At 38.5% G+C, this 27,899-nt stretch overlaps 7 protein-coding genes and 1 long non-coding RNA gene across 8 annotated transcripts; all 8 read left to right on the top strand.

The window, feature by feature from the left end:
- Nucleotides 1-71: 71 nt before the first annotated feature.
- Nucleotides 72-2,122, top strand: LOC311256005. The gene is made up of 3 exons (XR_014622428.1): nt 72-129; nt 661-726; nt 2,089-2,122. It is a non-coding gene; the product is annotated as an uncharacterized lncRNA (long non-coding RNA).
- Nucleotides 2,123-2,317: 195 nt separating this feature from the next.
- On the top strand, nt 2,318-3,676 carry LOC311257146 (serum amyloid A-5 protein-like). Its single transcript, XM_084352620.1, has 4 exons — nt 2,318-2,404; nt 2,513-2,611; nt 2,747-2,885; nt 3,220-3,676. The coding sequence occupies exons 2-4, from the start codon at nt 2,524-2,526 to the stop codon at nt 3,371-3,373; spliced, it is 381 nt and encodes a 126-aa protein (XP_084208746.1). The 5' UTR covers nt 2,318-2,404; nt 2,513-2,523; the 3' UTR covers nt 3,374-3,676.
- A 1,760-nt stretch (nt 3,677-5,436) lies between these two features.
- Nucleotides 5,437-13,790, top strand: LOC311269118 (uncharacterized protein). Its single transcript, XM_084373123.1, has 7 exons — nt 5,437-5,510; nt 5,679-5,777; nt 5,928-6,066; nt 6,401-6,577; nt 7,860-8,295; nt 12,887-13,002; nt 13,337-13,790. Exons 2-7 carry the CDS (start codon nt 5,690-5,692, stop codon nt 13,488-13,490), a joined length of 1,110 nt encoding a protein of 369 aa, XP_084229249.1. The 5' UTR covers nt 5,437-5,510; nt 5,679-5,689; the 3' UTR covers nt 13,491-13,790.
- Nucleotides 8,310-10,235, top strand: LOC311261245 (uncharacterized protein). The gene is made up of 2 exons (XM_084359735.1): nt 8,310-9,227; nt 9,478-10,235. The coding sequence occupies exons 1-2, from the start codon at nt 8,413-8,415 to the stop codon at nt 9,479-9,481; spliced, it is 819 nt and encodes a 272-aa protein (XP_084215861.1). The 5' UTR covers nt 8,310-8,412; the 3' UTR covers nt 9,482-10,235.
- A 1,913-nt stretch (nt 13,791-15,703) lies between the features above and the next one.
- On the top strand, nt 15,704-17,353 carry LOC311261324 (serum amyloid A-5 protein-like). The gene is made up of 5 exons (XM_084359851.1): nt 15,704-15,808; nt 15,938-16,033; nt 16,144-16,243; nt 16,379-16,517; nt 16,852-17,353. The coding sequence occupies exons 3-5, from the start codon at nt 16,156-16,158 to the stop codon at nt 17,003-17,005; spliced, it is 381 nt and encodes a 126-aa protein (XP_084215977.1). The 5' UTR covers nt 15,704-15,808; nt 15,938-16,033; nt 16,144-16,155; the 3' UTR covers nt 17,006-17,353.
- Nucleotides 17,354-19,977: 2,624 nt separating this feature from the next.
- Nucleotides 19,978-21,105, top strand: LOC311257324 (serum amyloid A protein-like). The gene is made up of 2 exons (XM_084352895.1): nt 19,978-20,112; nt 20,447-21,105. Exons 1-2 carry the CDS (start codon nt 19,985-19,987, stop codon nt 20,622-20,624), a joined length of 306 nt encoding a protein of 101 aa, XP_084209021.1. The 5' UTR covers nt 19,978-19,984; the 3' UTR covers nt 20,625-21,105.
- A 1,901-nt stretch (nt 21,106-23,006) lies between these two features.
- LOC311257312 (serum amyloid A-5 protein-like) lies at nt 23,007-24,180 on the top strand. The gene is made up of 4 exons (XM_084352866.1): nt 23,007-23,058; nt 23,166-23,264; nt 23,401-23,539; nt 23,879-24,180. The coding sequence occupies exons 2-4, from the start codon at nt 23,177-23,179 to the stop codon at nt 24,030-24,032; spliced, it is 381 nt and encodes a 126-aa protein (XP_084208992.1). The 5' UTR covers nt 23,007-23,058; nt 23,166-23,176; the 3' UTR covers nt 24,033-24,180.
- Nucleotides 24,181-26,065: 1,885 nt separating this feature from the next.
- Nucleotides 26,066-27,519, top strand: LOC311257318 (serum amyloid A-5 protein-like). Its single transcript, XM_084352882.1, has 4 exons — nt 26,066-26,139; nt 26,348-26,446; nt 26,597-26,735; nt 27,070-27,519. Exons 2-4 carry the CDS (start codon nt 26,359-26,361, stop codon nt 27,221-27,223), a joined length of 381 nt encoding a protein of 126 aa, XP_084209008.1. The 5' UTR covers nt 26,066-26,139; nt 26,348-26,358; the 3' UTR covers nt 27,224-27,519.
- The last annotated feature ends 380 nt before the right edge of the window (nt 27,520-27,899 follow it).

Raw genomic sequence — 27,899 nt, 5'->3', positions numbered from 1 at the left:
AAAAAAAGAATGAAGGAATAAGAGGATCGTAGCAGACTGAAGGACAAATCCCCCAGTAACAGAGAGAGTGTATGGGCAGAAGGGTTGTTTACTTGTCTACCTGACTGATTGATCCTTTATCTGACTGAGGTTTGTGTGAGTTAGTCCATGGCTCTGAAATATCAGTAGCCTAACTGTGCTGTGTGTTGATGAATCCATTTAGATGTCAACAGCACTAACATTAACACAGCTCCTTCTACTGATACAACATACAATTAAAAGTTGTTGAGAGCTCCTGAGAAAAACATTTCTTTAACACAAAGAAAAACATCAGCTACACATTTCATGTTGATTAACTCAAATGCTGTCTACATGTTTTCAAATGTTAAGCAAAATGTTGGTGGTTAAAAACTTGAAATTATGGTATTGTGACTGATTCAGTCCTGTGTAAGAAATAAGGAAACTATTCAAAATAATCCTAAAACATTATATATTCCCTTGCTAACATTACTGTATTATCATCTAAACAATATCATTGTGCAAATGTGCTAGAATGGAACATATTATATAACAACATTTTGCATACACAAATCCTTTCTGTCATGGTGAACTGATCAATTCTGCCTGTTTTTTATTCTTCTAAAGCTCTACATCCTGTTATTTTCCTCTTTTTGGCTGTAGCTGCACCAGCACTTCTTTCCAGGACCTGTAACACTCACAAGAACATCCAGCTGGAGTCACATTCAGGTCATTCATCACTGCTTACTACTGTCACCTATTGCTTTGGAGCCACAGCACAGCAAAATGAAACTAAAACTAAAGCTTGCTGTTTCACCTGGCTTTGATTATCCGTGCAGTTGTTCAGTGGGGTTTTCTAACATTCCAGAGCCTCCAGCCTTCAGCTATCCTCAAATGAACTGCAACTATAAATATATATAGAAATATAAGGAGAGTCTGATCAGTAGAGTCTTAATGAATAAGATACTTTACAATCTAAGTCTTACTCTCACAACAACGATGTATATGTTGCCTATATGTTCACTGTTTGAAGTGCTGAAGATATTTAACCAGGGCTGCACGATATTGGAATATTGCAATATTTTTGGTTTTCTGATTGTAGAAAGAAAAAATGCAGAAATGTTCACTAAATAACTTGAACAGCTCTATTTGATTGAATTGAATAATCAGTGTAGAATGATGAGGGTGATTTTGTACCGAAGCGCATCAATCAAATAACCAAAGCAGGCTCTGTTTTGTTTCATAAATTGATCAAGAATGATCAATGAATGTTCACTGTGCACTCACAAGCAACAAACTCCTATGTATCCAAGAATCCAGTCCGACTAACTTGGATGGGAAATGAGAACCTTTCTGGCTGCAGCTACACCGGCACCTCCTCTCAGGGCCAGATGTGGAACACGGCAAAAATAGCCTGAAGACACTAAAACTATTCAATCAAAATGAAAGCTAAGTCTGTCACTGTCTTTGTTGATATGTGCAGTTGCACAACTTGGGAGTTTCTAAATGTTTGGTGCCATTGCAGATCTCAGACTGGAATTTCCATCATCTGGGCATCATAAAATCTGCATTGTTTTCAGTAAGATCAAATATGCAGGATTAGCAATGTTCATTTTAAATTTATGTTATCAATACCAATTGTAACGGCTTTGCTGTCACACAATCACCTTTTCTCACTTCAGTGTAAAATATGTCATAAAATGTTTTCATGACAATGTCCTGAAAATACAGCTCCACATTTGTATCATAACAAGAATGATTAGATATTGATGAATTCACCAATGAATCATCTTTCTTTTTGCAAATGTTTAGAAAAATGTTGATGGTTAAAGACATGATATTGAGGTCTTATGTCATTCTTTCCCGTGAAAGACAGATGTGAAGCATCATATTTTTCATGCAAACATAATTGTCATCTGAACAATCACGATGTGCAAATACAAACATAACAGAACAAACATGGTATCACAAACACAAGTCCTCTCATCATGTTGTAGGACTTTCTCTCAAATGTTTTTCTCTTTTTACTTTCTAAGATATTACTGCAGTTTGCTTTTGTTTTGTCATAAACTCCTCTACAATTCTTTCCAGGACCAGGTCCACAGGCAGACCATGGCACAAACTGTGAGTACACATACAAAGAGAAACTAAAACTAAAGCTATTAAATCAAAATGAAAGCTAAGTTTGTCAGTACCTTTTGCTCACATGTGCAGTTGCACAACTCAGGAATATCCTCAGTATGTTTTGATGACATTTCAGATCTCACATGGGAATTTCCATAAAGAAATCATAACACCTGCATTGTTACAGGACAGAATATAAGGAGACTCAGATCAGAAGAGTCCTCACAAACAAGATACTCTGCGTTCGATCTGTTAAGACTCTAAACTCTGCAGGAACAGCAAAGTAAGCTTGAAATTCAATTTAGTAATATGACCTGAAAAGTATAAAAGCATGTCTGTATCATTTTGGTCTTTTTAATGATGAAATATGTGATTATTTTTTTCCTTTCAGACATCTTCAACATGAAGTTGATTCTTGCAGGAATTGTTCTGTTTCTAATTGTGGAAACCAATGCACAGTGGTACAACTTTCCTCGTGAAGCTGTTCGAGGTTAGAAACATTTTCACAAGAACAATGTGTATAATTATAATGTTATATATCCAGGATTATGTGGAGAATTACCTGTTTTTTTCCCGAAATTTCTCATCCATTTTACAAAATAATGTCTGCTGTGCTTCTCATCAGGAAGTCGTGATATGAGGCGAGCATACACGGACATGAAGGAGGCCAACTGGAAAAACTCAGACAAGTACTTCCATGCCAGAGGAAACAGTGATGCTGCCGCGAGAGGACCAGGGGGCAAATTCGCAGCTAGAGTTATCAGGTGAGGAGCAAAAATTGGTTTTATTCTTATTTCTCTCAAACGCCTGTTTGTTTTCCATAGCTCAGTGTGAAGTACTTCTGCGATCATTTTTCAGCTCTTTAGTAATTTTCATTTACATGCCAACCTTTATCTGTTGTTACTTCTATGCTGATGACAATTAGAGCTTTGTATCATTTGATCACAATAGGGTCTCATGATCAAGGAATCTGCAGTTCTACCTTGATGAGTGAAATTATTGAATTATATATATTTTATCTTATATACTTACTTATGAATTAGGTTATGAAACTTGTTTTGACTTGTAATGAGAAAATTGTTTATGTTCCCATTTCAGTGATGGCAGAGAGTTTGTGCAGCAAGTAATTGGGTTTGCTAAAGGGGACTCTGGTGCAGAGGACTCTGCTGCTGATCAGGAAGCAAACCGGTGGGGGCGCAATGGAGGTGATCCCAACCGCTACAGACCACCAGGACTTCCTTCAAAATACTAGTATAAAAGCCATCGACTGGTAAAAAAACTGATGAAAGGCATTTTTTTAATGTTGGAGTTATTGGCCTTACAGTTTGAGGAGAATTACTGTTAGAATCTTGTGTTTATGCTTTTGATAGAATAGATGTTCATTTTATAGCCGCCATGATATTTCTGCTTAAGTTGTTGGGAAACTAAATACAAGTGAACTCATTATAAAAGAGTCTAGCTCAGAATGGGGCTCATATCATGAATCATGTGTATCCTGTTGTTGGCTACAGTTAATGTGCCTAATCCCAAATTGCTATAAGAAGTGAGAAGAGTCTGTCTTTCTATAATCACATCTGTGTACTGATGATGATTACTTTTGCCTTGAAGCAATAAAGATTAATCAAAAGTTAAATGTTGTGTTGTTTGGTTTTTAAGTACCAAAACTCATCTGCAGACAAGAACTGATATTTCAATTTCCACAACATTGAGTTTTTGACAACACAGTGACAGTATGCAGTATAACACACATTATACAAAAGTTGTTTTGTTTTGTCTGTTCGGTTCATTTGCAAAAACAACTGCAGAAGATTTGACTCTGGACAGTGACAAAACAACAATCATTTAATAATTATTTGAACATATTCTTTTTCATCGATATGTAGGTATGGACATAATGGCTTCACTATGTTGTCAGATGGTGGACTGTGTAATAAAATCTGCAGCTGGCTTTCTTTTAATTTAAACCTTTCTGCAATTAAAACAACCCAGTTCACTGTTGGTGGAAAGACATCGCCTGACAAAAGGATTAAGTCTACCTCTGTGGCATCTGTGGATTTAATGTGTCATATTTCAGTCCTATCCATTTGTGATTGTGGGCTTAGTGCATCATTCAGTTGCAATGTGGATACATGGCCACTCAGTGGCAGTGCTGTACCCCACGTCACATCTGTGGCTGAAGCTCTTCAGAGGGAGTTTTCCTTCAGCTCAGTATTGATAACATAATAAAGTCATTGTGATCCATTCTGGGTGATACAGCTGGAAACAGAGTTGATGAATGTGATTAACCTCAAGAATGAAACAAAATAGTGGCATGCCTGTCACTGTACTCAGTGTGAAAGAAAACCATCATATAGCTTATTAGGTAAAATAATAAACATACCATCAGTCGTTGAGGTATGTGACTTTTGAGAACGGTTGCTCATTCTTTAACCTGCATCAGTTGTGTCAGTGAGCACACATTTCTTCCAAAAGTCTTAAATATTTAAAATGAAGATTTAACAATTATAATATTCAGCCTGTTTAACCATCCATCATCAACCAAAGCAGGCCCTGCTTTGGTCGATGACTTCACTGTGCTTGCAGGAGCCTGCATGTAACTCACAAACAACAAACTCCCATGTATCCAAGAACACAGTCAGAAATAAATGATGTAACATTAGACAGACTTTTCTTGTAGATTAGTCATAGAAAATGAGAACCAAGTTCTCCTTGTGTAGCAACCAGCAAACAAGTTGTAGCATGACATGTTTGACCCGGCACGTACAGTGCTGTACAGTAACACAAAGAAAAGCAACAGTTCCACGTTCTGTCCTGTATAAGAAATAAGGGAAACATATCTGTTCATGCAAACTCTATTATATTATGATCTGAACAATCACTGTGCAATATGTTAAAAACCAACATATGACATTATCAGTTATTTATCAGTTCTTTTTTTTTTTTTTACATCATGTCTTTCTCTGAAAGGATGTTTTGCACAGTTTCCGTTCACATTTTTAGTTTCTGGGATATTACTGCAGATGTTTTTTTGTTTTTTCATACACTCTGTTATTCTCCTCTTTGAGGCTGAAGCTGCACCAGCAATTATTTCCAGGACCAGATCCAGAGGTGGAAAACAACACAACTTGCCAGTACAAAAAAGAAACTAAAACTAAGGTTTTTAATAAGAAACAGGTGTGTCACTGTCTTTGCTTAAATGTGCAGTTGTACAACTTGAGAATATCTTCAGTATGTTTGCTGACATTTCAGATTTCACACTGGAATTTCCATCATCTGGTAATAATAAAACCTGCATTGTTTCAGGACAGAATATAAGGAGACTCAGATCAGTCGAGTCCTGACAAAGATACTCCATGAAGACTTAGTCTAAACTCTGCAAGAACAGCAAAGTAAGTCTGAAATTTAATTTGGTAATAGGACCTGAAAAATATGAATGCAAGTTTGTATAATTTTGAGCTTTTTAATGATGAACTGTGTAATTGTTTCTTGTTCCTTTCCTTTCTTTTCCTTTCCTTTCCTTTCCTTTCCTTTCCTTTCCTTTGTTATGTTCCTTTCAGACATCTTCAACATGAAGTTGCTTCTAGCAGGAATCGTTCTGTTTCTAATTGTGGAAACCAATGCACAGTGGTACAAGTTTCCTGGTCAAGCTGTTCAAGGTTAGAAACATCTTTACACTAACAATGTGTATAATTATATGTTATATATTCAGGATTAAGTGTTAACTTGACAATTACATGTTTCGTTTAGTATTTTCTTTTTAATTTTCTCATCCGTTTTATTAAACAATATCTGCTCCTTCCCATCAGGAACTCGTGATATGGTGCGAGCACACAGGGATATGAAGGAGGCCGGTGTTATAGGCGCAGACAAGTACTTCCATGCCAGAGGAAATTATGATGCTGCCCAGAGAGGAGCGGGGGGCAGATTCGCAGCTAGAGTTATCAGGTGAGGAGCAAAAATTGTATTTTTTCTTATTTCTCTCAAACGCCCGTTTGTTTTCCATGGCTCAGTGTGAAGTACTTCTGCGATCATTTTTCAGCTCTTTAGTCATTTTTATTTACATGCTAACCTTTATCTGTTGTTACTTCTATGCTGATGACAATTAGAGCTTTGTATCATTTGATCACAATAGGGTCTCATGATCAAGGAATCTGCAGTTCTACCTTGATGAGTGAAATTAGTGAATTATATATATTTTATCTTATATACTTGCTTATGAATGAGGTTATGAAACTTGTTTTGACTTGTAATGAGAAAATTGTTTATGTTCCCATTTCAGTGATGGCAGAGAGTTTGTGCAGCAAGTAATTGGGTTTGCTAAAGGGGACTCTGGTGCAGAGGACTCTGCTGCTGATCAGGAAGCAAACCGGTGGGGGCGGAACGGAGGAGATCCCAGACGCTCCTGGCGCTACTGGGTAAACGGACTTCCACATCCAATCTCAGAAGAGGACGACTAGTGAAAAAAAGTGATGAATGACATTTCTAGTGTTAAAGTTGTTCACCATACAGTTGGAAGGAAATTCCTGTTATAACTATGCGTTTTTCAAATATTATCATGCTTTTGCGAGAATAGATGTGTCTTTTATAACCACCATGATATTTCTGTTTAAGTTGTTGGGAAACTAAAAACAAGTAAACTCATTATAAAAGAGTTTAGCCTGGAAGAGCGTTGAAACCTCTTGCTGAGTTTATTTCTTCTGAGAATGTTGATAAACTGTATATGTACAACAATGGGATATATGTGTGGAGGAGTTTAAGGAGGAGGTGCAGGTGGACGTCAAATCATGTGCATCCTGTTGTTGGTTATGTGTGTTAGTGTGTGTTATCTCAAAGTAGTATATGAAGTGAGAAGAGGCTGCCTCTCCTTATTCATATCTGTGTACTGCTGATAACAACTCTTGCTTTCAAGCATTAAAGATTCATCGAAAAGTCCAATATTGTCTTTGTTTAATTCATTCATTTTCTTTAATGATGTTTTTTAAATTGTGCACTCCAGCAAAACCAATGAAACTGGCATTGGGTTGTAAAGATATCTCTTTATTTTCTTCTCCTACATCATGTTTTTTCACTGTGCAGTCAAAAGAGTGTCAATCAAACTGTTGTGTGTTTGTTCAGAATGGCTTTTGTTTTTGCAAATGAACTCTTAGTTTGTTGATCTCCTGCCTCCTAAACACCAGCCATCATAACTGCGAATGTGTTCAGAGACAACTTCAGTGATCAAACACGTTTTTTAAAATTTGCCCATATCAGCTCGAACTTGGAAGAAACGGAAACATTTCCTTGAATGATATCTCTTTTCAGAGCAAAAGAGCTCCCCCGGGAGAGCAATAAGATGTCATCAATAACAGAATAAATAATAAGATATAATGACTCCAACATGGGTTCTTCTCAATGTTCCAACTCCCAGACAAAAAGTTGATAAAATGAACAAGTGTAATGCAGCAGTGACAGCTGGATTCAACACTGGACAGTAATAGAACAATAAAACCATCTAATGATAACCGGAACATAATCGACAACAGTATTTTTATTTATTATTTATTATTTATTTATTTATAGCAACCCTCTGGTTATAGATATGTTATAGGTATGGACATGCACGAGGAGGGGCGCCGCGTGAGTGGCAGCCTGTTACAGCAGCTCTCGCTCACCTTTGAGCTTTTTCTTCTTTTTTTATAACTTTTAGTACTTTTTAACTTTTTTTATTTACTTGACTTTGGAGCTCTTTCTCCGGGCAGTATGGAGACCAGAGTTGTTTTTATCGCTCTGGTCTTAATTCTGCTTCTTTCGCTGTTTTCCGCCGTGTCCGGGGAGCCTGTACGCGGCCCTATTGTTTACAGTAGGGATCAGCTGTTGGCCCTCAGTAGCGCTGCGGTGCCGCCGCTCGAGCGGCCCGATGTCCCGCGGGAGTTGAAGAGGAGGAGACGCGGGTGCCGTGCCGGAGCTGCTCGCCGTAGCAGGAGGAGACGCTACCGACCCATCCTCCCGTCCATCATCATGGGGAATGTAAGATCTCTCCCCAACAAGATGGACGAGCTAACGGCACTGACCCGGCATCAGAGGGACTACCGTGAGAGCAGCATCATGGTGTTTACTGAGACGTGGCTAACGGCGCAGACCCCGGACACAGACGCTAATCTGGACGGATTTCAAATGCGGCGGGCGGACAGGACGGCAGAGAGGAAAGGAGGAGGGCTGGCTGTGTTTGTTAATGACAGATGGTGTAACTCTGGGCACATCACTGTTAAAGAGCAGGTCTGCAGTAAAGACATTGAACTTTTAGCGGTTAGCATGAGGCCGTACTACCTCCCGAGGGAGTTCACACAGGTGATCGTACTCGCTGTGTATATCCCCCCCTCTGCTAACGCTGATGCAGCTTGTGACGCTCTCCACTCAGTCACAAGCTCACTGCAGACACAGCACCCACAGGCCCTCTTCCTCATCTCTGGGGATTTCAATCATGCCTCTCTGTCCTCCACCCTGCCCACATTCACTCAGTATGTCACCTGCCACACCAGAGACAATAAAACACTGGACTTATTCTATGCCAACAGCAAGGAGGCATACAACTCATCCCCCCTCCCTCCCCTGGGAAGATCTGACCACAACCTGGTTCATCTCCTGCCTGTGTACAAGCCCCTTGTAAACAGGCAACCAGTGGAAACCCGCACAGTTAAAGCATGGACTGAGGAGTCTGAAGAGGCTCTGAGGGACTGCTTTGACTCTACTGTGTGGGAAGAACTGTGTGTTGCTCATGGGGAGGACATCGACAGCTTAACAGGATGCATAACGGACTACATCAACTTCTGTGTTGAAAACACTGTACCCACCAGGACTGTACGGTGTTTTTCAAACAGCAAACCCTGGATTAATCCTGACATTAAGGCTCTCCTTAAGGAGAAAAAGAGGGCCTTTAGGTCAGGAAACAAGGAGGAGCTGAAGGCTGTGCAGAAGGAGCTGAGGAAGAAGATCCGAGAGGGGAAGAACAGCTACAGGAGGAAGATGGAGGCCCAGCTGCAGCAGAGTAACATCAGTGGAGTCTGGAAAAGCCTTAAAACCATCTCAGGACTGAGGAAACCAGACTCCCAGGCTGCCGGGGATCAGACGTGGGTGAACGACCTGAACCTATTTTTCAATAGGTTTGACCAGACACCCACCCCTCCCCTGGCCCATTCATCTCTGCTGCCCCCCACCACCTCTTCCCCCCCACCTGTTTCCTGCCCCATTCTCACCTCTACCTCCCTCTCCACTGCTTTCATGTCGCAGACACCCTCCACTGCCCCCCCTGACATTCACCCACCTCCCCCACCCGACACTCAGCCCCCCTGCTCCAATCTGTCCCTCTCCACTATCCAGGTGAGGAATCAACTGAGGAAGATGAAGGTGAAGAAGTCCACGGGTCCAGACGGGATCAGCTCCAGGCTCCTCAAGTCCTGTGCAGACCAGCTGTGCAGGATTGTGGAGTACATCTTTAACATGAGCCTGAAGCTGGGAAAAGTGCCACTGCTGTGGAAAACCTCCTGTGTGGTACCAGTACCAAAGATCCCTCACCCAAAGGACTTCAACAGCTACAGACCAGTTGCTCTCACTTCACACCTGATGAAGACCCTGGAGCGGCTGGTCCTTGTCCATCTCCGCCCTCTGGTGGGTCCTTTTATGGACCCACTCCAGTTTGCCTACCAGCCTGGCATCGGAGTGGACGACGCCATCATCTTCCTCCTGGACAGATCACTGTCCCACCTGGAGCAGCCTGGAAGCACTGTGAGGATCATGTTCTTTGATTTCTCCAGTGCTTTCAACACCATACAGCCTGCACTGTTGGGGGACAAGCTGGAGCTCACGGGGGTGGACCAACACCTCACGTCCTGGATCCTCGATTACCTCACCAACCGGCCACAGTATGTGAGGACTCGGGACTGCGTGTCGGACACGGTTGTCTGCAGTACAGGGGCCCCACAGGGAACAGTCCTGGCCCCTTTCCTGTTCACCCTGTACACTGCTGATTTCTCCCACCAAACACCCCACAGCCATCTACAAAAGTTCTCTGACGACTCTGCTATCGTCGGCCTCATCAGGGACGGGGATGACGGAGCCTACAGAGAACTTATTCAGGACTTTGTGGACTGGTGCCAGCGGAACCACCTCCAGCTCAACGCCGGGAAGACCAAAGAGCTGGTGGTGGATTTCCGCAGGCGCAAACAACCCTGCATTCAGGTGAACATCCTGGGAACGGACATTGAGATGGTGACGTCTTACAAGTACCTGGGAGTTCACCTGAACAACAAACTGGACTGGACTCATCACACTGCAGCAATATACAAGAAAGGTCAGAGCAGACTCCATCTGCTGAGGAAGCTCAGGTCCTTTGGAGTGCAGGGGGCACTCCTGACTTCTTTCTATGACTCTGTGGTGGCATCAGCCATTTTCTATGGTATAGTCTGCTGGAGCAGCAGCATTTCGGCAGCAGATAGGAAGAGACTTGATAAACTTATCAAGAAGGCCAGCTCCATCCTGGGATGCCCTCTTGACCCAGTGCAGGTGGTGGGAGACAGCAGGATGATGGCCAAGCTATCATCGCTGCTGGTGAAGGAGTCCCACCCCCTACAGGCCACCATCACAGCACTGGTCAGCTCCTTCAGTGACAGGCTGATACACCCCAAGTGTGTGAAGGAGAGGTATCGCAGGTCCTTCCTTCCTGCTGCTGTCAGAGTCTACAACCAGCACTGCTCCCAGTAGACCTCACTGTGCACTGTGCAATAAAAAAACTCTGCACATATCCACACACTCTCTGGTTTGCACAAATTGGACAATTTTTAATATCCATATTTATTATTTATTGTTTGTAAATAAAAATACCAACTGTTTAAACTTACACTGTCCATATTATAAATAATAAATACTATGTCATATTGTAAATACCAATTTCATATTGTAGATATTATGTATATACCAGTTAAATTCTATTTCTTATGTCTTATTATATTGTTTATTTTTTACTTTTATTACTGTTTAAGTGTGATACTGTCCTTTGGCTGTTGTGACAAAGAAATTTCCCCATTTGCGGGACAAATAAAGGAATTCTGATTCTGAATGGCCTCACTATGTTGTCAGATGAGATGCTCAGCTCTCCTTCTCCTACACTCTTGTGGCAAGTTTATTAGAAAATATACAGACCTAGTTCTCTGTTGGTGAAAAAATGTTGCCTTACAGAGAGAGTAAGTCTGGCTCTCTGGCATTATAGCGGATTTACTGTGTCAGATTTCAGTCCTATCTGTCTGTGACTGTATTCTTGGTGCTTCATTCAGCTTTAATGTTCATACGTGGCCACTCAGTGGCAGTGCTGGACACCACAACCATCAGTCATGGAAAATGAGAACCATGCAGGTTTTCATTTTGCAACAACCAGGACATAAGTTGTTGCATGACATTGTTTGATGTGGCCATCGTGCGACGTGACTATTGTGCATGGCACAATGTGATGTCATTGCTGAAACAATATATTTTGCAGCCCTACATTTCACGCTGGGCCAAATAAAGGTTTTCAGTAAGATCAAATATGCAGGATTAGCAATGTTCATTTTAAATTTATGTTATCAATACCAATTGTAACGGCTTTGCTGTCACACAATCACCTTTTCTCACTTCAGTGTAAAATATGTCATAAAATGTATTCATGACAATGTCCTGAAAATACAGCTCCACATTTGTATCATAACAAGAATGATTAGATATTGATGAATTCACCAATGAATCATCTTCCTTTTTGCAAATGTTTAGAAAAATGTTGATGGTTAAAGACATGATATTGAGGTCTTATGTCATTCTTTCCTGTGAAAGACAGAAGAGAAATATGCAAAATAATGTGAAGCATCATATTTTTCATGCAAACATTATTGTCATCTGAACAATCACGATGTGCAAATACAAACATAACAGAACAAACATGGTATCACAAACGCAAGTCCTCTTATCATGTTGTAGGACTTTCTCTCAAATGTTTTGCACAGTTTTTCTCTTTTTACTTTCTAAGATATTACTGCAGTTTGCTTTTGTTTTGTCATAAACTCCTCTACAATTCTTTCCAGGACCAGGTCCACAGGCAGACCATGGCACAAACTGTGAGTACACATACAAAGAGAAACTAAAACTAAAGCTATTAAATCAAAATGAAAGCTAAGTTTGTCAGTACCTTTTGCTCACATGTGCAGTTGCACAACTCAGGAATATCCTCAGTATGTTTTGATGACATTTCAGATCTCACATGGGAATTTCCATAAAGAAATCATAACACCTGCATTGTTACAGGACAGAATATAAGGAGACTCAGATCAGAAGAGTCCACACAAACAGGAATACTCTGCGTTCGATCTGTTAAGACTCTAAACTCTGCAGGAACAGTAAAGTAAGCTTGAAATTCAATTTAGTAATATGACCTGAAAAGTATAAAAGCATGTCTGTATCATTTTGGTCTTTTTAATGATGAAATATGTGATTATTTTTTCCTTTCAGACATCTTCAACATGAAGTTGATTCTTGCAGGAATTGTTCTGTTTCTAATTGTGGAAACCAATGCACAGTGGTACAACTTTCCTCGTGAAGCTGTTCGAGGTTAGAAACATCTTCACAAGAACAATGTGTATAATTATAATGTTATATATCCAGGATTATGTGGAGAATTACCTGTTTTTTTTCCCGAAATTTCTCATCCATTTAACAAAATAATGTCTGCTGTGCTTCTCATCAGGAAGTCGTGATATGAGGCGAGTTCACGGACATGAAGGAGGCCAACTGGAAAAACTCAGACAAGTACTTCCATGCCAGAGGAAACCGTGATGCTGCCGCGAGAGGAGCAGGGGGCAGATTCGCAGCTAGAGTTATCAGGTGAGGAGCAAAAATTGGTTTTATTCTTATTTCTGTCAAACGCCTGTTTGTTTTCCATAGCTCAGTGTGAAGTACTTCTGCGATCATTTTTCAGCTCTTTAGTAATTTTCATTTACATGCTAACCTTTATCTGTTGTTACTTCTATGCTGATGACAATTAGAGCTTTGTATCATTTGATCACAATAGGGTCTCATGATCAAGGAATCTGCAGTTCTACCTTGATGAGTGAAATTAGTGAATTATATATATTTTATCTTAAATCCTAACTTATGAATTAGGTTATAAAACTTGTTTTGACTTGTAATGAGAAAATTGTTTATGTTCCCATTTCAGTGATGGCAGAGAGTTTGTGCAGCAAGTAGTTGGGTTTGCTAAAGGGGACTCTGGTGCAGGGGACTCTGCTGCTGATCAGGAAGCAAACCGGTGGGGGCGCAATGGAGGTGATCCCAACCGCTACAGACCAGCGGGACTTCCTTCAAAATACTAGTATAAAAGCCATCGACTGGTAAAAAAAACTGATGAAAGGCATTTCTAATGTTGGAGTTATTGGCCTTACAGTTTGAGGAGAATTACTGTTAGAATCTTGTGTTTATGCTTTTGATAGAATAGATGTTCATTTTATAGCCGCCATGATATTTCTGCTTAAGTTGTTGGGAAACTAAATACAAGTGAACTCATTATAAAAGAGTCTAGCTCAGAATGGGGCTCATATCATGAATCTTGTGTATCCTGTTGTTGGCTACAGTTAATGTGCCTAATCCCAAATTGCTATAAGAAGTGAGAAGAGTCTGTCTTTCTATAATCATATCTGTGTACTGATGATGATTACTTTTGCCTTGAAGCAATAAAGATTAATCAAAAATTAAATGTTGTGTTGTTTGGTTTTTAAGTACCAAAACTCATCTGCAGACAAGAACTGATATTTCAATTTCCACAACATTGAGTTATTGACAACACAGTGACAGTATGCAGTATAACACACATTATACAAAAGTTGTTTTGTTTTGTCTGTTTGGTTCATTTGCAAAAAAAATTGCAGAAGATTTGACTCTGGACAGTGACAAAACAACAATCATTTAATAATTATTGGAACACATTTTTTTTCATCGATATGTAGGTATGGACATAATGGCTTCACTATGTTGTCAGATGGTGGACTGTGTAATAAAATCTGCAGCTGGCTTTCTTTTAATTTAAACCTTTCTACAATTAAAACAACCCAGTTCACTGTTGGTGGAAAGACATCGCCTGACAAAAGGATTAAGTCTACCTCTGTGGCATCTGTGGATTTAATGTGTCATATTTCAGTCCTATCCATTTGTGATTGTGTGCTTAGTGCATTATTCAGTTGCAATGTGGATACATGGCCACTCAGTGGCAGTGCTGGACCCCACGTCACATCTGAGGCTGAAGCTCTTCAGAGGGAGTCTTCCTTCAGCTCAGTATGGACAACATAATAAAGTCATTGTGATCCATTCTGGGTGATACAGCTGGAAACAGAGTTGATGAATGTGATTAACCTCAAGAATTAAACAAAATAGTGGCATGCCTGTCACTGTACTCAGTGTGAAAGAAAACCATCATATAGCTTATTAGGTAAAATAATAAACATACCATCAGTCGTTGAGGTATGTGACTTTTGAGAACGGTTGCTCATTCTTTAACCTGCATCAGTTGTGTCAGTGAGCACACATTTCTTCCAAAAGTCTTAAATATTTAAAATGAAGATTTAACAATTATAATATTCAGCCTAATTATTTATATAAGTAATAGTTGGTTGTGTAAATAAAGACATAAAAAATGCAATAAACGTTGGTTCTGTTGAATATAACGACACAGTCATGAAATGTGCCTTTCACACCTAGAATACAGTAGCCAACCGATAAAACTTGTTGAAAAAGGGTTAGTTTTCAGCCCTGGCAGCTCTCTATAATCAGTCGTACGAGCACATCTCCAGGGGGAAACGATACTCGATGCAATATCAGCTTGGAAAGTACCAATGTGATTAGCCAGATTGTAAATCTTATATATTTAGAGTTTGCGAGCAGTGTCGAACAGCATGTTCTGAACGGGCACTGCAGCAGTTTTATAAAACAACCAAAGGCCCTGCTTTGTTTGATACATTGATCAAGAATGATCAATGAATGTTCACTGGGCTTGCAGGAGCCTGCATGCAACTCACAAGCAACAAACTCCCATGTATCCAAGAACACAGTCAGAAATAAATGATGTAACATTAGACAGACTTTTCTTGTAGATTAGTCATAGAAAATGAGAACCAAGTTCTCCTTGTGTAGCAACCAGCAAACAAGTTGTAGCATGACATGTTTGACCCGGCACGTACAGTGCTGTACAGTAACACAAAGAAAAGCAACAGTTCAACATTCTGTCCTGTATAAGAAATAAGGGAAACATATCTTTTCATGCAAACTCTATTATATTATGATCTGAACAATCACTGTGCAATATGATAAAAAACAGCATGCAACATTATCAGTTCTTCTTCTTCTTATTATTATTATTATTATTATTATTATTATTATTATTGTTATTTTTACTTACTTTGTTTACTATTTTTATCTTTCTCTCAAAGGATGTTTTGCACAGTTTCGGTTCACTTTTTTAGTTTCTGGGATATTACTGCGGATGTTTTTTTTGTTTTTTCATACACTCTGTTATTCTCCTCTTTGTGCCTGAAGCTGTACCGGCAATTATTTCCAGGACCAGATCCAGAGGTGGAGCACAGCACAACTTGCCAGTACACATAAAAAAGAAACTAAAACTAAGGTTTTTAATTATAAACAGGTGTGTCACTGTCTTTTCTTAAATGTGCAGTTGCACAACTTGGGAATATCTTCAGTATGTTTGCTGACATTTCAGATTTCACACTGGATTTTCCATCACCTGGTAATAATAAAACCTGCATTGTTTCAGGACAGAATATAAGGAGACTCAGATCAGAGGAGTCCTCACTTACAAGATACTCTGCGTTCGATCAGTTAAGACTCTAAACTCTGCAGGAACAGCAAAGTAAGTTTGAAATGTAATTTGGTAATATGACCTGAAACATATGAAGGCAAGTTTGACCCTTTTGGATTTTTGAATGGTGAAATATTTGATTGTTTTTGTTTTCTCTTTAGACATCTTCAGACATGAAGTTGCTTCTTGCAGCAATTGTTCTGTTTCTAATTGTGGAAACCAATGCACAGTGGTACAAGTTTCCTCGTGAAGCTGTTCGAGGTTAGAAACATCTTCACAAGAACAATGTGTATAATTATAATGTTATATATCCAGGATTATGTGGAGAATTACCTGTTTTTTTCCCGAAATTTCTCATCCATTTAACAAAATAATGTCTGCTGTGCTTCTCATCAGAAAGTCGTGATATGTGGCGAGCATACACGGACATGAAGGAGGCCAACTGGAAAAACTCAGACAAGTACTTCCATGCCAGAGGAAACCATGATGCTGCCGCGAGAGGAGCAGGGGGCAGATTCGCAGCTAGAGTTATCAGGTGAGGAGCAAAAATTGGTTTTATTCTTATTTCTCTCAAACGCCTGTTTGTTTTCCATAGCTCAGTGTGAAGTACTTCTGCGATAATTTTTCAGCTCTTTAGTAATTTTCATTTACATGCTAACCTTTATCTGTTGTTACTTCTATGCTGATGACAATTAGAGTTTTGTATCATTTGATCACAATAGGGTCTCATGATCAAGGAATCTGCAGTTCTACCTTGATGAGTGAAATTAGTGAATTATATATATTTTATCTTGTATCCTAACTTATGAATTAGGTTATGAAACTTGTTTTGACTTGTAATGAGAAAATTGTTTATGTTCCCATTTCAGTGATGGCAGAGAGTTTGTGCAGCAAGTAGTTGGGTTTGCTAAAGGGGACTCTGGTGCAGGGGACTCTGCTGCTGATCAGGAAGCAAACCGGTGGGGGCGCAATGGAGGTGATCCCAACCGCTACAGACCACCGGGACTTCCTTCAAAATACTAGTATAAAAGCCATCGACTGGTAAAAAAAAACTGATGAAAGGCATTTCTAATGTTGGAGTTATTGGCCTTACAGTTTGAGGGGAATTACTGTTAGAATTGTGTGTTCATGCTTTTGATAGAATAGATGTTCATTTTATAGCCGCCATGATATTTCTGCTTAAGTTGTTGGGAAACTAAATACAAGTGAACTCATTATAAAAGAGTCTAGCTCAGAATGGGGCTCATATCATGAATCATGTGTATCCTGTTGTTGGCTACAGTTAATGTGCCTAATCCCAAATTGCTATAAGAAGTGAGAAGAGTCTGTCTTTCTATAATCATATCTGTGTACTGATGATGATTACTTTTGCCTTGAAGCAATAAAGATTTATCAAAAATTAAATGTTGTGTTGTTTGGTTTTTAAGAACCAAAACTCATCTGCAGACAAGAACTGATATTTCAATTTCCACAACATTGACAACACAGTGACAGTATGCAGTATTTTACACAACACACATTTACAAGAGTTGTTTTGTTTTGTTTTGTCTGTTTGGTTCATTTGCAAAAACAACTGCAGGAGATTTGACTCTGGACAGTGACAAAACAACAATCATTTAATAATTATTGGAACATATTTTTTTTCATCGATATGTAGGTATGGACATAATGGCTTCACTATGTTGTCAGATGGTGGACTGTGTAATAAAATCTGCAGCTGGCTTTCTTTTAATTTAAACCTTTCTGCAATTAAAACAACCCAGTTCACTGTTGGTGGAAAGACATCGCCTGACAAAAGGATTAAGTCTACTTCTGTGGCATTTGTGGATTTAATGTGTCATATTTCAATCCTATCCATTTGTGATTGTGTGCTTAGTGCATCATTCAGTTGCAATGTGGATACATGGCCACTCAGTGGCAGTGCTGGACCCCACGTCACATCTGAGGCTGAAGCTCTTCAGAGGGAGTTTTCCTTCATCTCAGTATTGATAACATAATAAAGTCATTGTGATCCATTCTGGGTGATACAGCTTGAAACAGAGTTGATGAATGTGATTAACCTCAAGAATGAAACAAAATAGTGGCATGCCTGTCACTGTACTCGGTGTGAAAGAAAACCATCATATAGCTTATTAGGTAAAATAATAAACATACCATCAGTCGTTGAGGTATGTGACTTTCGAGAACGGTTGCTCATTCTTTAACCTGCATCAGTTGTGTCAGTGAGCACACATTTCTTCCAAAAGTCTTAAATATTTAAAATGAAGATTTAACAATTATAATATTCAGCCTAATTATTTATATAAGTAATAGTTGGTTGTGTAAATAAAGACATAAAAAATGCAATAAACGTTGGTTCTGTTGAATATAATGACACAGTCATGAAATGTGCCTTTCACACCTAGAATACAGTAGCCAACCGATAAAACTTGTTGAAAAAGGGTTAGTTTTCAGCCCTGGCAGCTCTCTATAATCAGTCGTACGAGCACATCTCCAGGGGGAAACGATACTCGATGCAATATCAGCTTGGAAAGTACCGATGTGATTAGCCAGATTGTAAATCTTAAATATTTAGAGTTTGCGAGCAGTGCCGAACAGCATGTTCTGAACGGGCACTGCGGCAGTTTTATAAAACAACCAAAGGCCCTGCTTTGTTTCATACATTGATCAAGAATGATCAATGAATGTTCACTGTGCTTGCAGGAGCCTGCATGTAACTCACAAACAACAAACTCCCATGTATCCAAGAACACAGTCAGAAATAAATTATGTAACATTAGACAGACTTTTCTTGTAGATTAGTCATAGAAAATGAGAACCAAGTTCTCCTTGTGTAGCAACCAGCAAACAAGTTGTAGCATGACATGTTTGACCCGGCACGTACAGTGCTGTACAGTAACACAAAGAAAAGCAACAGTTCCACGTTCTGTCCTGTATAAGAAATAAGGGAAACATATCTTTTCATGTAAACTCTGTTATATTATCATCTGAACAATCACTGTGCAATATGTTAAAAACCAACATATGACATTATCAGTTATTTATCAGTTCTTTTTCTTTTTTTTTTTTTTTACATCATGCCTTTCTCTCAAAGGATGTTTTGCACAGTTTCCGTTCACATTTTTAGTTTCTGGGATTACTGCAGATGTTTTTTTGTTTTTTCATACACTCTGTTATTCTCTTCTTTGTGGCTGAAGCTGCACCAGCAATTATTTCCAGGACCAGATCCAGAGGTGGAAAACAACACAACTTGCCAGTACAAAAGAGAAACTAAAACTAAGGTTTTTAATTATAAACAGGTGTGTCACTGTCTTTGCTTAAATGTGCAGTTGTACAACTTGAGAATATCTTCAGTATGTTTGCTGACATTTCAGATTTCACACTGGAATTTCCATCATCTTGTAATAATAAAACCTGCATTGTTTCAGGACAGAATATAAGGAGACTCAGATCAGTCGAGTCCTGACAAAGATACTCCATGAAGACTTAGTCTAAACTCTGCAAGAACAGCAAAGTAAGTCTGAAATTTAATTTGGTAATAGGACCTGAAAAATATGAATGCAAGTTTGTATAATTTTGAGCTTTTTAATGATGAACTGTGTAATTGTTTCTTGTTCCTTTCCTTTCTTTTCCTTTCCTTTCCTTTCCTTTCCTTTCCTTTCCTTTCCTTTCCTTTCTTTTCCTTTCCTTTCCTTTCCTTTCCTTTCCTTTCCTTTCCTTTCCTTTGTTATGTTCCTTTCAGACATCTTCAACATGAAGTTGCTTCTAGCAGGAATCGTTCTGTTTCTAATTGTGGAAACCAATGCACAGTGGTACAAGTTTCCTAGTCAAGCTGTTCAAGGTTAGAAACATCTTTACACTAACAATGTGTATAATTATATGTTATATATTCAGGATTAAGTGTTAACTTGACAATTACATGTTTCGTTTAGTATTTTCTTTTTAATTTTCTCATCCGTTTTATTAAACAATATCTGCTCCTTCCCATCAGGAACTCGTGATATGGTGCGAGCACACAGGGATATGAAGGAGGCCGGTGTTATAGGCGCAGACAAGTACTTCCATGCCAGAGGAAATTATGATGCTGCCCAGAGAGGAGCGGGGGGCAGATTCGCAGCTAGAGTTATCAGGTGAGGAGCAAAAATTGTATTTTTTCTTATTTCTCTCAAACGCCCGTTTGTTTTCCATGGCTCAGTGTGAAGTACTTCTGCGATCATTTTTCAGCTCTTTAGTCATTTTCATTTACATGCTAACCTTTATCTGTTGTTACTTCTATGCTGATGACAATTAGAGCTTTGTATCATTTGATCACAATAGGGTCTCATGATCAAGGAATCTGCAGTTCTACCTTGATGAGTGAAATTAGTGAATTATATATATTTTATCTTATATACTTGCTTATGAATTAGGTTATGAAACTTGTTTTGACTTGTAATGAGAAAATTGTTTATGTTCCCATTTCAGTGATGGCAGAGAGTTTGTGCAGCAAGTAGTTGGGTTTGCTAAAGGGGACTCTGGTGCAGAGGACTCTGCTGCTGATCAGGAAGCAAACCGGTGGGGGCGGAACGGAGGAGATCCCAGACGCTCCTGGCGCTACTGGGTAAACGGACTTCCACATCCAATCTCAGAAGAGGACGACTAGTGAAAAAAAGTGATGAATGACATTTCTAGTGTTAAAGTTGTTCACCATACAGTTGGAAGGAAATTCCTGTTATAACTATGCGTTTTTCAAATATTATCATGCTTTTGCGAGAATAGATGTGTCTTTTATAACCACCATGATATTTCTGTTTAAGTTGTTGGGAAACTAAAAACAAGTAAACTCATTATAAAAGAGTTTAGCCTGGAAGAGCGTTGAAACCTCTTGCTGAGTTTATTTCTTCTGAGACTGTTGATAATAAACTGTATATGTACAACAATGGGATATATGTGTGGAGGAGTTTAAGGAGGAGGTGCAGGTGGACGTCAAATCATGTGCATCCTGTTGTTGGTTATGTGTGTTAGTGTGTGTTATCTCAAAGTAGTATATGAAGTGAGAAGAGGCTGCCTCTCCTTATTCATATCTGTGTACTGCTGATAACAACTCTTGCTTTCAAGCATTAAAGATTCATCGAAAAGTCCAACATTGTCTTTGTTTAATTAATTCATTTTCTTTAATGATGTTTTTTAAATTGTGCACTCCAGCAAAACCAATGAAACTGGCATTGGGTTGTAAAGATATCTCTTTATTTTCTTCTCCTAAAACATGTTTTTTCACTGTGCAGTCAAAAGAGTGTCAATCAAACTGTTGTGTGTTTGTTCAGAATGGCTTTTGTTTTTGCAAATGAACTCTTAGTTTGTTGATCTCCTGCCTCCTAAACACCAGCCATCATAACTGCGAATGTGTTCAGAGACAACTTCAGTGATCAAACACGTTTTTTAAAATTTGCCCATATCAGCTCGAACTTGGAAGAAACGGAAACATTTCCTTGAATGATATCTCTTTTCAGAGCAAAAGAGCTCCCCCGGGAGAGCAATAAGATGTCATCAATAACAGAATAAATAATAAGATATAATGACTCCAACATGGGTTCTTCTCAATGTTACCAACTCCCAGACAAAAAGTTGATAAAATGAACAAGTGTAATGCAGCAGTGACAGCTGGATTCAACACTGGACAGTAATAGAACAATAAAACCATCTAATGATAACCGGAACATAATCGACAACAGTATTTTTATTTATAGCAACCCTCTGGTTATAGATCTGTTATAGGTATGGACATAATGGCTTCACTATGTTGTCAGATGAGATGCTCAGCTCTCCTTCTCCTACACTCTTGTGGCAAGTTTATTAGAAAATATACAGACCTAGTTCTCTGTTGGTGAAAAAATGTTGCCTTACAGAGAGAGTAAGTCTGGCTCTCTGGCATTATAGTGGATTTACTGTGTCAGATTTCAGTCCTATCTGTCTGTGACTGTATTCTTGGTGCTTCATTCAGCTTTAATGTTCATACGTGGCCACTCAGTGGCAGTGCTGGACACCACAACCATTAGTCATGGAAAATGAGAACCATGCAGGTTTTCATTTTGTAACAACCAGGACATAAGTTGTTGCATGACATTGTTTGATGTGGCCATCGTGCGACGTGACTATTGTGCATGGCACAATGTGATGTCATTGCTGAAACAATATATTTTGCAGCCCTACATTTCACGCTGGGCCAAATAAAGGTTTTCAGTAAGATCAAATATGCAGGATTAGCAATGTTCATTTTAAATTTATGTTATCAATACCAATTGTAACGGCTTTGCTGTCACACAATCACCTTTTCTCACTTCAGTGTAAAATATGTCATAAAATGTATTCATGACAATGTCCTGAAAATACAGCTCCACATTTGTATCATAACAAGAATGATTAGATATTGATGAATTCACCAATGAATCATCTTCCTTTTTGCAAATGTTTAGAAAAATGTTGATGGTTAAAGACATGATATTGAGGTCTTACGTCATTCTTTCCCGTGAAAGACAGAAGAGAAATATGCAAAATAATGTGAAGCATCATATTTTTCATGCAAACATTATTGTCATCTGAACAATCACGATGTGCAAATACAAACATAACAGAACAAACATGGTATCACAAACACAAGTCCTCTTATCATGTTGTAGGACTTTCTCTCAAATGTTTTGCACAGTTTTTCTCTTTTTACTTTCTAAGATATTACTGCAGTTTGCTTTTGTTTTGTCATAAACTCCTCTACAATTCTTTCCAGGACCAGGTCCACAGGCAGACCATGGCACAAACTGTGAGTACACATACAAAGAGAAACTAAAACTAAAGCTATTAAATCAAAATGAAAGCTAAGTTTGTCAGTACCTTTTGCTCACATGTGCAGTTGCACAACTCAGGAATATCCTCAGTATGTTTTGATGACATTTCAGATCTCACATGGGAATTTCCATAAAGAAATCATAACACCTGCATTGTTACAGGACAGAATATAAGGAGACTCAGATCAGAAGAGTCCTCACAAACAAGATACTCTGCGTTCGATCTGTTAAGACTCTAAACTCTGCAGGAACAGTAAAGTAAGCTTGAAATTCAATTTAGTAATATGACCTGAAAAGTATAAAAGCATGTCTGTATCATTTTGGTCTTTTTAATGATGAAATATGTGATTATTTTTTCCTTTCAGACATCTTCAACATGAAGTTGATTCTTGCAGGAATTGTTCTGTTTCTAATTGTGGAAACCAATGCACAGTGGTACAACTTTCCTCGTGAAGCTGTTCGAGGTTAGAAACATCTTCACAAGAACAATGTGTATAATTATAATGTTATATATCCAGGATTATGTGGAGAATTACCTGTTTTTTTTCCCAAAATTTCTCATCCATTTAACAAAATAATGTCTGCTGTGCTTCTCATCAGGAAGTCGTGATATGAGGCGAGCATACACGGACATGAAGGAGGCCAACTGGAAAAACTCAGACAAGTACTTCCATGCCAGAGGAAACCGTGATGCTGCCGCGAGAGGACCAGGGGGCAGATTCGCAGCTAAGGTTATCAGGTGAGGAGCAAAAATTGGTTTTATTCTTATTTCTCTCAAACGCCCGTTTGTTTTCCATAGCTCAGTGTGAAGTACTTCTGCGATCATTTTTCAGCTCTTTAGTCATTTTCATTTACATGCTAACCTTTATCTGTTGTTACTTCTATGCTGATGACAATTAGAGCTTTGTATCATTTGATCACAATAGGGTCTCATGATCAAGGAATCTGCAGTTCTACCTTGATGAGTGAAATTAGTGAAATATTTATATTTTATCTTATATACTGTACTTACTTATGAATTAGGTTATGAAACTTGTTTTGACTTGTAATGAGAAAATTGTTTATGTTCCCATTTCAGTGATGGCAGAGAGTTTGTGCAGCAAGTAATTGGGTTTGCTAAAGGGGACTCTGGTGCAGAGGACTCTGCTGCTGATCAGGAAGCAAACCGGTGGGGGCGCAATGGAGGTGATCCCAACCGCTACAGACCACCAGGACTTCCTTCAAAATACTAGTATAAAAGCCATCGACTGGTAAAAAAAACTGATGAAAGGCATTTCTATTGTTGGAGTTATTGGCCTTACAGTTTGAGGAGAATTACTGTTAGAATCTTGTGTTCATGCTTTTGATAGAATAGATGTTCATTTTATAGCCGCCATGATATTTCTGCTTAAGTTGTTGGGAAACTAAATACAAGTGAACTCATTATAAAAGAGTCTAGCTCCGAATGGGGCTCATATCATGAATCTTGTGTATCCTGTTGTTGGCTACAGTTAATGTGCCTAATCCCAAATTGCTATAAGAAGTGAGAAGAGTCTGTCTTTCTATAATCACATCTGTGTACTGATGATGATTACTTTTGCCTTGAAGCAATAAAGATTAATCAAAAGTTAAATGTTGTGTTGTTTGGTTTTTAAGTACCAAAACTCATCTGCAGACAAGAACTGATATTTCAATTTCCACAACATTGAGTTATTGACAACACAGTGACAGTATGCAGTATAACACACATTATACAAAAGTTGTTTTGTTTTGTCTGTTCGGTTCATTTGCAAAAAAAAATTGCAGGAGATTTGACTCTGGACAGTGACAAAACAACAATCATTTAATAATTATTGGAACATATTCTTTTTCATCGATATGTAGGTATGGACATAATGGCTTCACTATGTTGTCAGATGGTGGACTGTGTAATAAAATCTGCAGCTGGCTTTCTTTTAATTTAAACTTTGGTGGAAAGACATCGCCTGACAAAAGGATTAAGTCTACCTCTGTGGCATCTGTGGATTTAATGTGTCATATTTCAGTCCTATCCATTTGTGATTGTGTGCTTAGTGCATCATTCAGTTGCAATGTGGATACATGGCCACTCAGTTGCAGTGCTGTACCCCACGTCACATCTGAGGCTGAAGCTCTTCAGAGGGAGTTTTCCTTCATCTCAGTATTGATAACATAATAAAGTCATTGTGATCCATTCTGGGTGATACAGCTGGAAACAGAGTTGATGAATGTGATTAACCTCAAGAATGAAACAAAATAGTGGCATGCCTGTCACTGTACTCAGTGTGAAAGAAAACCATCATATAGCTTATTAGGTAAAATAATAAACATACCATCAGTCGTTGAGGTATGTGACTTTTGAGAACGGTTGCTCATTCTTTAACCTGCATCAGTTGTGTCAGTGAGCACACATTTCTTCCAAAAGTCTTAAATATTTAAAATGAAGATTTAACAATTATAATATTCAGCCTGTTTAACCATCCATCATCAACCAAAGCAGGCCCTGCTTTGGTCGATGACTTCACTGTGCTTGCAGGAGCCTGCATGTAACTCACAAACAACAAACTCCCATGTATCCAAGAACACAGTCAGAAATAAATGATGTAACATTAGACAGACATTTTTTTTGTAGATTAGTCATAGAAAATGAGAACCAAGTTCTCCTTGTGTAGCAACCAGCAAACAAGTTGTAGCATGACATGTTTGACCCGGCACGTACAGTGCTGTACAGTAACACAAAGAAAAGCAACAGTTCCACGTTCTGTCCTGTATAAGAAATAAGGGAAACATATCTGTTCATGCAAACTCTATTATATTATCATCTGAACAATCACTGTGCAATATGTTAAAAACCAACATATGACATTATCAGTTATTTATCAGTTCTTTTTTTTTTTTTTACATCATGCCTTTCTCTCAAAGGATGTTTTGCACAGTTTCCGTTCACATTTTTAGTTTCTGGGATATTACTGCAGATGTTTTTTTGTTTTTTCATACACTCTGTTATTCTCTTCTTTGTGGCTGAAGCTGCACCAGCAATTATTTCCAGGACCAGATCCAGAGGTGGAAAACAACACAACTTGCCAGTACAAAAAAGAAACTAAAACTAAGGTTTTTAATTATAAACAGGTGTGTCACTGTCTTTGCTTAAATGTGCAGTTGTACAACTTGAATATCTTCAGTATGTTTGCTGACATTTCAGATTTCACACTGGAATTTCCATCATCTTGTAATAATAAAACCTGCATTGTTTCAGGACAGAATATAAGGAGACTCAGATCAGTCGAGTCCTGACAAAGATACTCCATGAAGACTTAGTCTAAACTCTGCAAGAACAGCAAAGTAAGTCTGAAATTTAATTTGGTAATAGGACCTGAAAAATATGAATGCAAGTTTGTATAATTTTGAGCTTTTTAATGATGAACTGTGTAATTGTTTCTTGTTCCTTTCCTTTCCTTTCCTTTCCTTTCCTTTCCTTTCCTTTCCTTTCTTTTCCTTTCCTTTCCTTTCCTTTCCTTTCCTTTCCTTTCCTTTGTTATGTTCCTTTCAGACATCTTCAACATGAAGTTGCTTCTAGCAGGAATCGTTCTGTTTCTAATTGTGGAAACCAATGCACAGTGGTACAAGTTTCCTGGTCAAGCTGTTCAAGGTTAGAAACATCTTTACACTAACAATGTGTATAATGATATGTTATATATCCAGGATTAAGTGTTAACTTGACAATTACATGTTTCGTTTAGTTTTTTCTTTTTAATTTTCTCATCCGTTTTATTAAACAATATCTGCTCCTTCCCATCAGGAACTCGTGATATGGTGCGAGCACACAGGGATATGAAGGAGGCCGATATTATTGGCGCAGACAAGTACTTCCATGCCAGAGGAAACTATGATGCTGCCCAGAGAGGAGCGGGGGGCAGATTCGCAGCTAGAGTTATCAGGTGAGGAGCAAAAATTGTATTTTTTCTTATTTCTCTCAAACGCCCGTTTGTTTTCCATAGCTTAGTGTGAAGTACTTCTGGGATCATTTTTCAGCTCTTTAGTCATTTTCATTTACATGCTAACCTTTATCTGTTGTTACTTCTATGCTGATGACAATTAGAGCTTTGTATCATTTGATCACAATAGGGTCTCATGATCAAGGACTCTGCAGTTCTACCTTGATGAGTGAAATTAGTGAATTATATATATTTTATCTTAAATCCTAACTTATGAATTAGGTTATGAAACTTGTTTTGACTTGTAATGAGAAAATTGTTTATGTTCCCATTTCAGTGATGGCAGAGAGTTTGTGCAGCAAGTAGTTGGGTTTGCTAAAGGGGACTCTGGTGCAGGGGACTCTGCTGCTGATCAGGAAGCAAACCGGTGGGGGCGCAATGGAGGTGATCCCAACCGCTACAGACCACCGGGACTTCCTTCAAAATACTAGTATAAAAGCCATCGACTGGTAAAAAAAACTGATGAAAGGCATTTCTAATGATGGAGTTATTGGCCTTACAGTTTGAGGAGAATTACTGTTAGAATCTTGTGTTTATGCTTTTGATAGAATAGATGTTCATTTTATAGCCGCCATGATATTTCTGCTTAAGTTGTTGGGAAACTAAATACAAGTGAACTCATTATAAAAGAGTCTAGCTCAGAATGGGGCTCATATCATGAATCATGTGTATCCTGTTGTTGGCTACAGTTAATGTGCCTAATCCCAAATTGCTATAAGAAGTGAGAAGAGTCTGTCTTTCTATAATCACATCTGTGTACTGATGATGATTACTTTTGCCTTGAAGCAATAAAGATTAATCAAAAATTAAATGTTGTGTTGTTTGGTTTTTAAGTACCAAAACTCATCTGCAGACAAGAACTGATATTTCAATTTCCACAACATTGAGTTATTGACAACACAGTGACAGTATGCAGTATAACACACATTATACAAAAGTTGTTTTGTTTTGTCTGTTTGGTTCATTTGCAAAAAAAATTGCAGAAGATTTGACTCTGGACAGTGACAAAACAACAATCATTTAATAATTATTGGAACACATTTTTTTTCATCGATATGTAGGTATGGACATAATGGCTTCACTATGTTGTCAGATGGTGGACTGTGT

The sequence above is a fragment of the Pagrus pagrus genome, assembly GCF_965226575.1.
Source record: "Pagrus pagrus genome assembly, chromosome: 1".
Taxonomy (NCBI): Eukaryota; Metazoa; Chordata; class Actinopteri; order Spariformes; family Sparidae; genus Pagrus; species Pagrus pagrus.
The sequence above is the reverse complement of the archived record's forward strand: the minus strand, read 5'-3'. Positions and strand labels throughout refer to the sequence as shown.

Coding starts and splice junctions, on each gene's coding strand:
- LOC311257146 (XM_084352620.1), top strand. CDS start 2,524: ATGAAGTTGATTCTTGCAGGAATTGTTCTGTTTCTAATTGTGGAAACC. Junction 2,612..2,746: donor TCCTCGTGAAGCTGTTCGAG/GTTAGAAACATT, acceptor GCTTCTCATCAG/GAAGTCGTGATATGAGGCGA. Junction 2,886..3,219: donor TTCGCAGCTAGAGTTATCAG/GTGAGGAGCAAA, acceptor TTCCCATTTCAG/TGATGGCAGAGAGTTTGTGC.
- LOC311269118 (XM_084373123.1), top strand. CDS start 5,690: ATGAAGTTGCTTCTAGCAGGAATCGTTCTGTTTCTAATTGTGGAAACC. Junction 6,067..6,400: donor TTCGCAGCTAGAGTTATCAG/GTGAGGAGCAAA, acceptor TTCCCATTTCAG/TGATGGCAGAGAGTTTGTGC. Junction 6,578..7,859: donor ATCTCAGAAGAGGACGACTA/GTGAAAAAAAGT, acceptor TTCTCCGGGCAG/TATGGAGACCAGAGTTGTTT.
- LOC311261245 (XM_084359735.1), top strand. CDS start 8,413: ATGAGGCCGTACTACCTCCCGAGGGAGTTCACACAGGTGATCGTACTC.
- LOC311261324 (XM_084359851.1), top strand. CDS start 16,156: ATGAAGTTGCTTCTTGCAGCAATTGTTCTGTTTCTAATTGTGGAAACC. Junction 16,244..16,378: donor TCCTCGTGAAGCTGTTCGAG/GTTAGAAACATC, acceptor GCTTCTCATCAG/AAAGTCGTGATATGTGGCGA. Junction 16,518..16,851: donor TTCGCAGCTAGAGTTATCAG/GTGAGGAGCAAA, acceptor TTCCCATTTCAG/TGATGGCAGAGAGTTTGTGC.
- LOC311257324 (XM_084352895.1), top strand. CDS start 19,985: ATGGTGCGAGCACACAGGGATATGAAGGAGGCCGGTGTTATAGGCGCA. Junction 20,113..20,446: donor TTCGCAGCTAGAGTTATCAG/GTGAGGAGCAAA, acceptor TTCCCATTTCAG/TGATGGCAGAGAGTTTGTGC.
- LOC311257312 (XM_084352866.1), top strand. CDS start 23,177: ATGAAGTTGATTCTTGCAGGAATTGTTCTGTTTCTAATTGTGGAAACC. Junction 23,265..23,400: donor TCCTCGTGAAGCTGTTCGAG/GTTAGAAACATC, acceptor GCTTCTCATCAG/GAAGTCGTGATATGAGGCGA. Junction 23,540..23,878: donor TTCGCAGCTAAGGTTATCAG/GTGAGGAGCAAA, acceptor TTCCCATTTCAG/TGATGGCAGAGAGTTTGTGC.
- LOC311257318 (XM_084352882.1), top strand. CDS start 26,359: ATGAAGTTGCTTCTAGCAGGAATCGTTCTGTTTCTAATTGTGGAAACC. Junction 26,447..26,596: donor TCCTGGTCAAGCTGTTCAAG/GTTAGAAACATC, acceptor CCTTCCCATCAG/GAACTCGTGATATGGTGCGA. Junction 26,736..27,069: donor TTCGCAGCTAGAGTTATCAG/GTGAGGAGCAAA, acceptor TTCCCATTTCAG/TGATGGCAGAGAGTTTGTGC.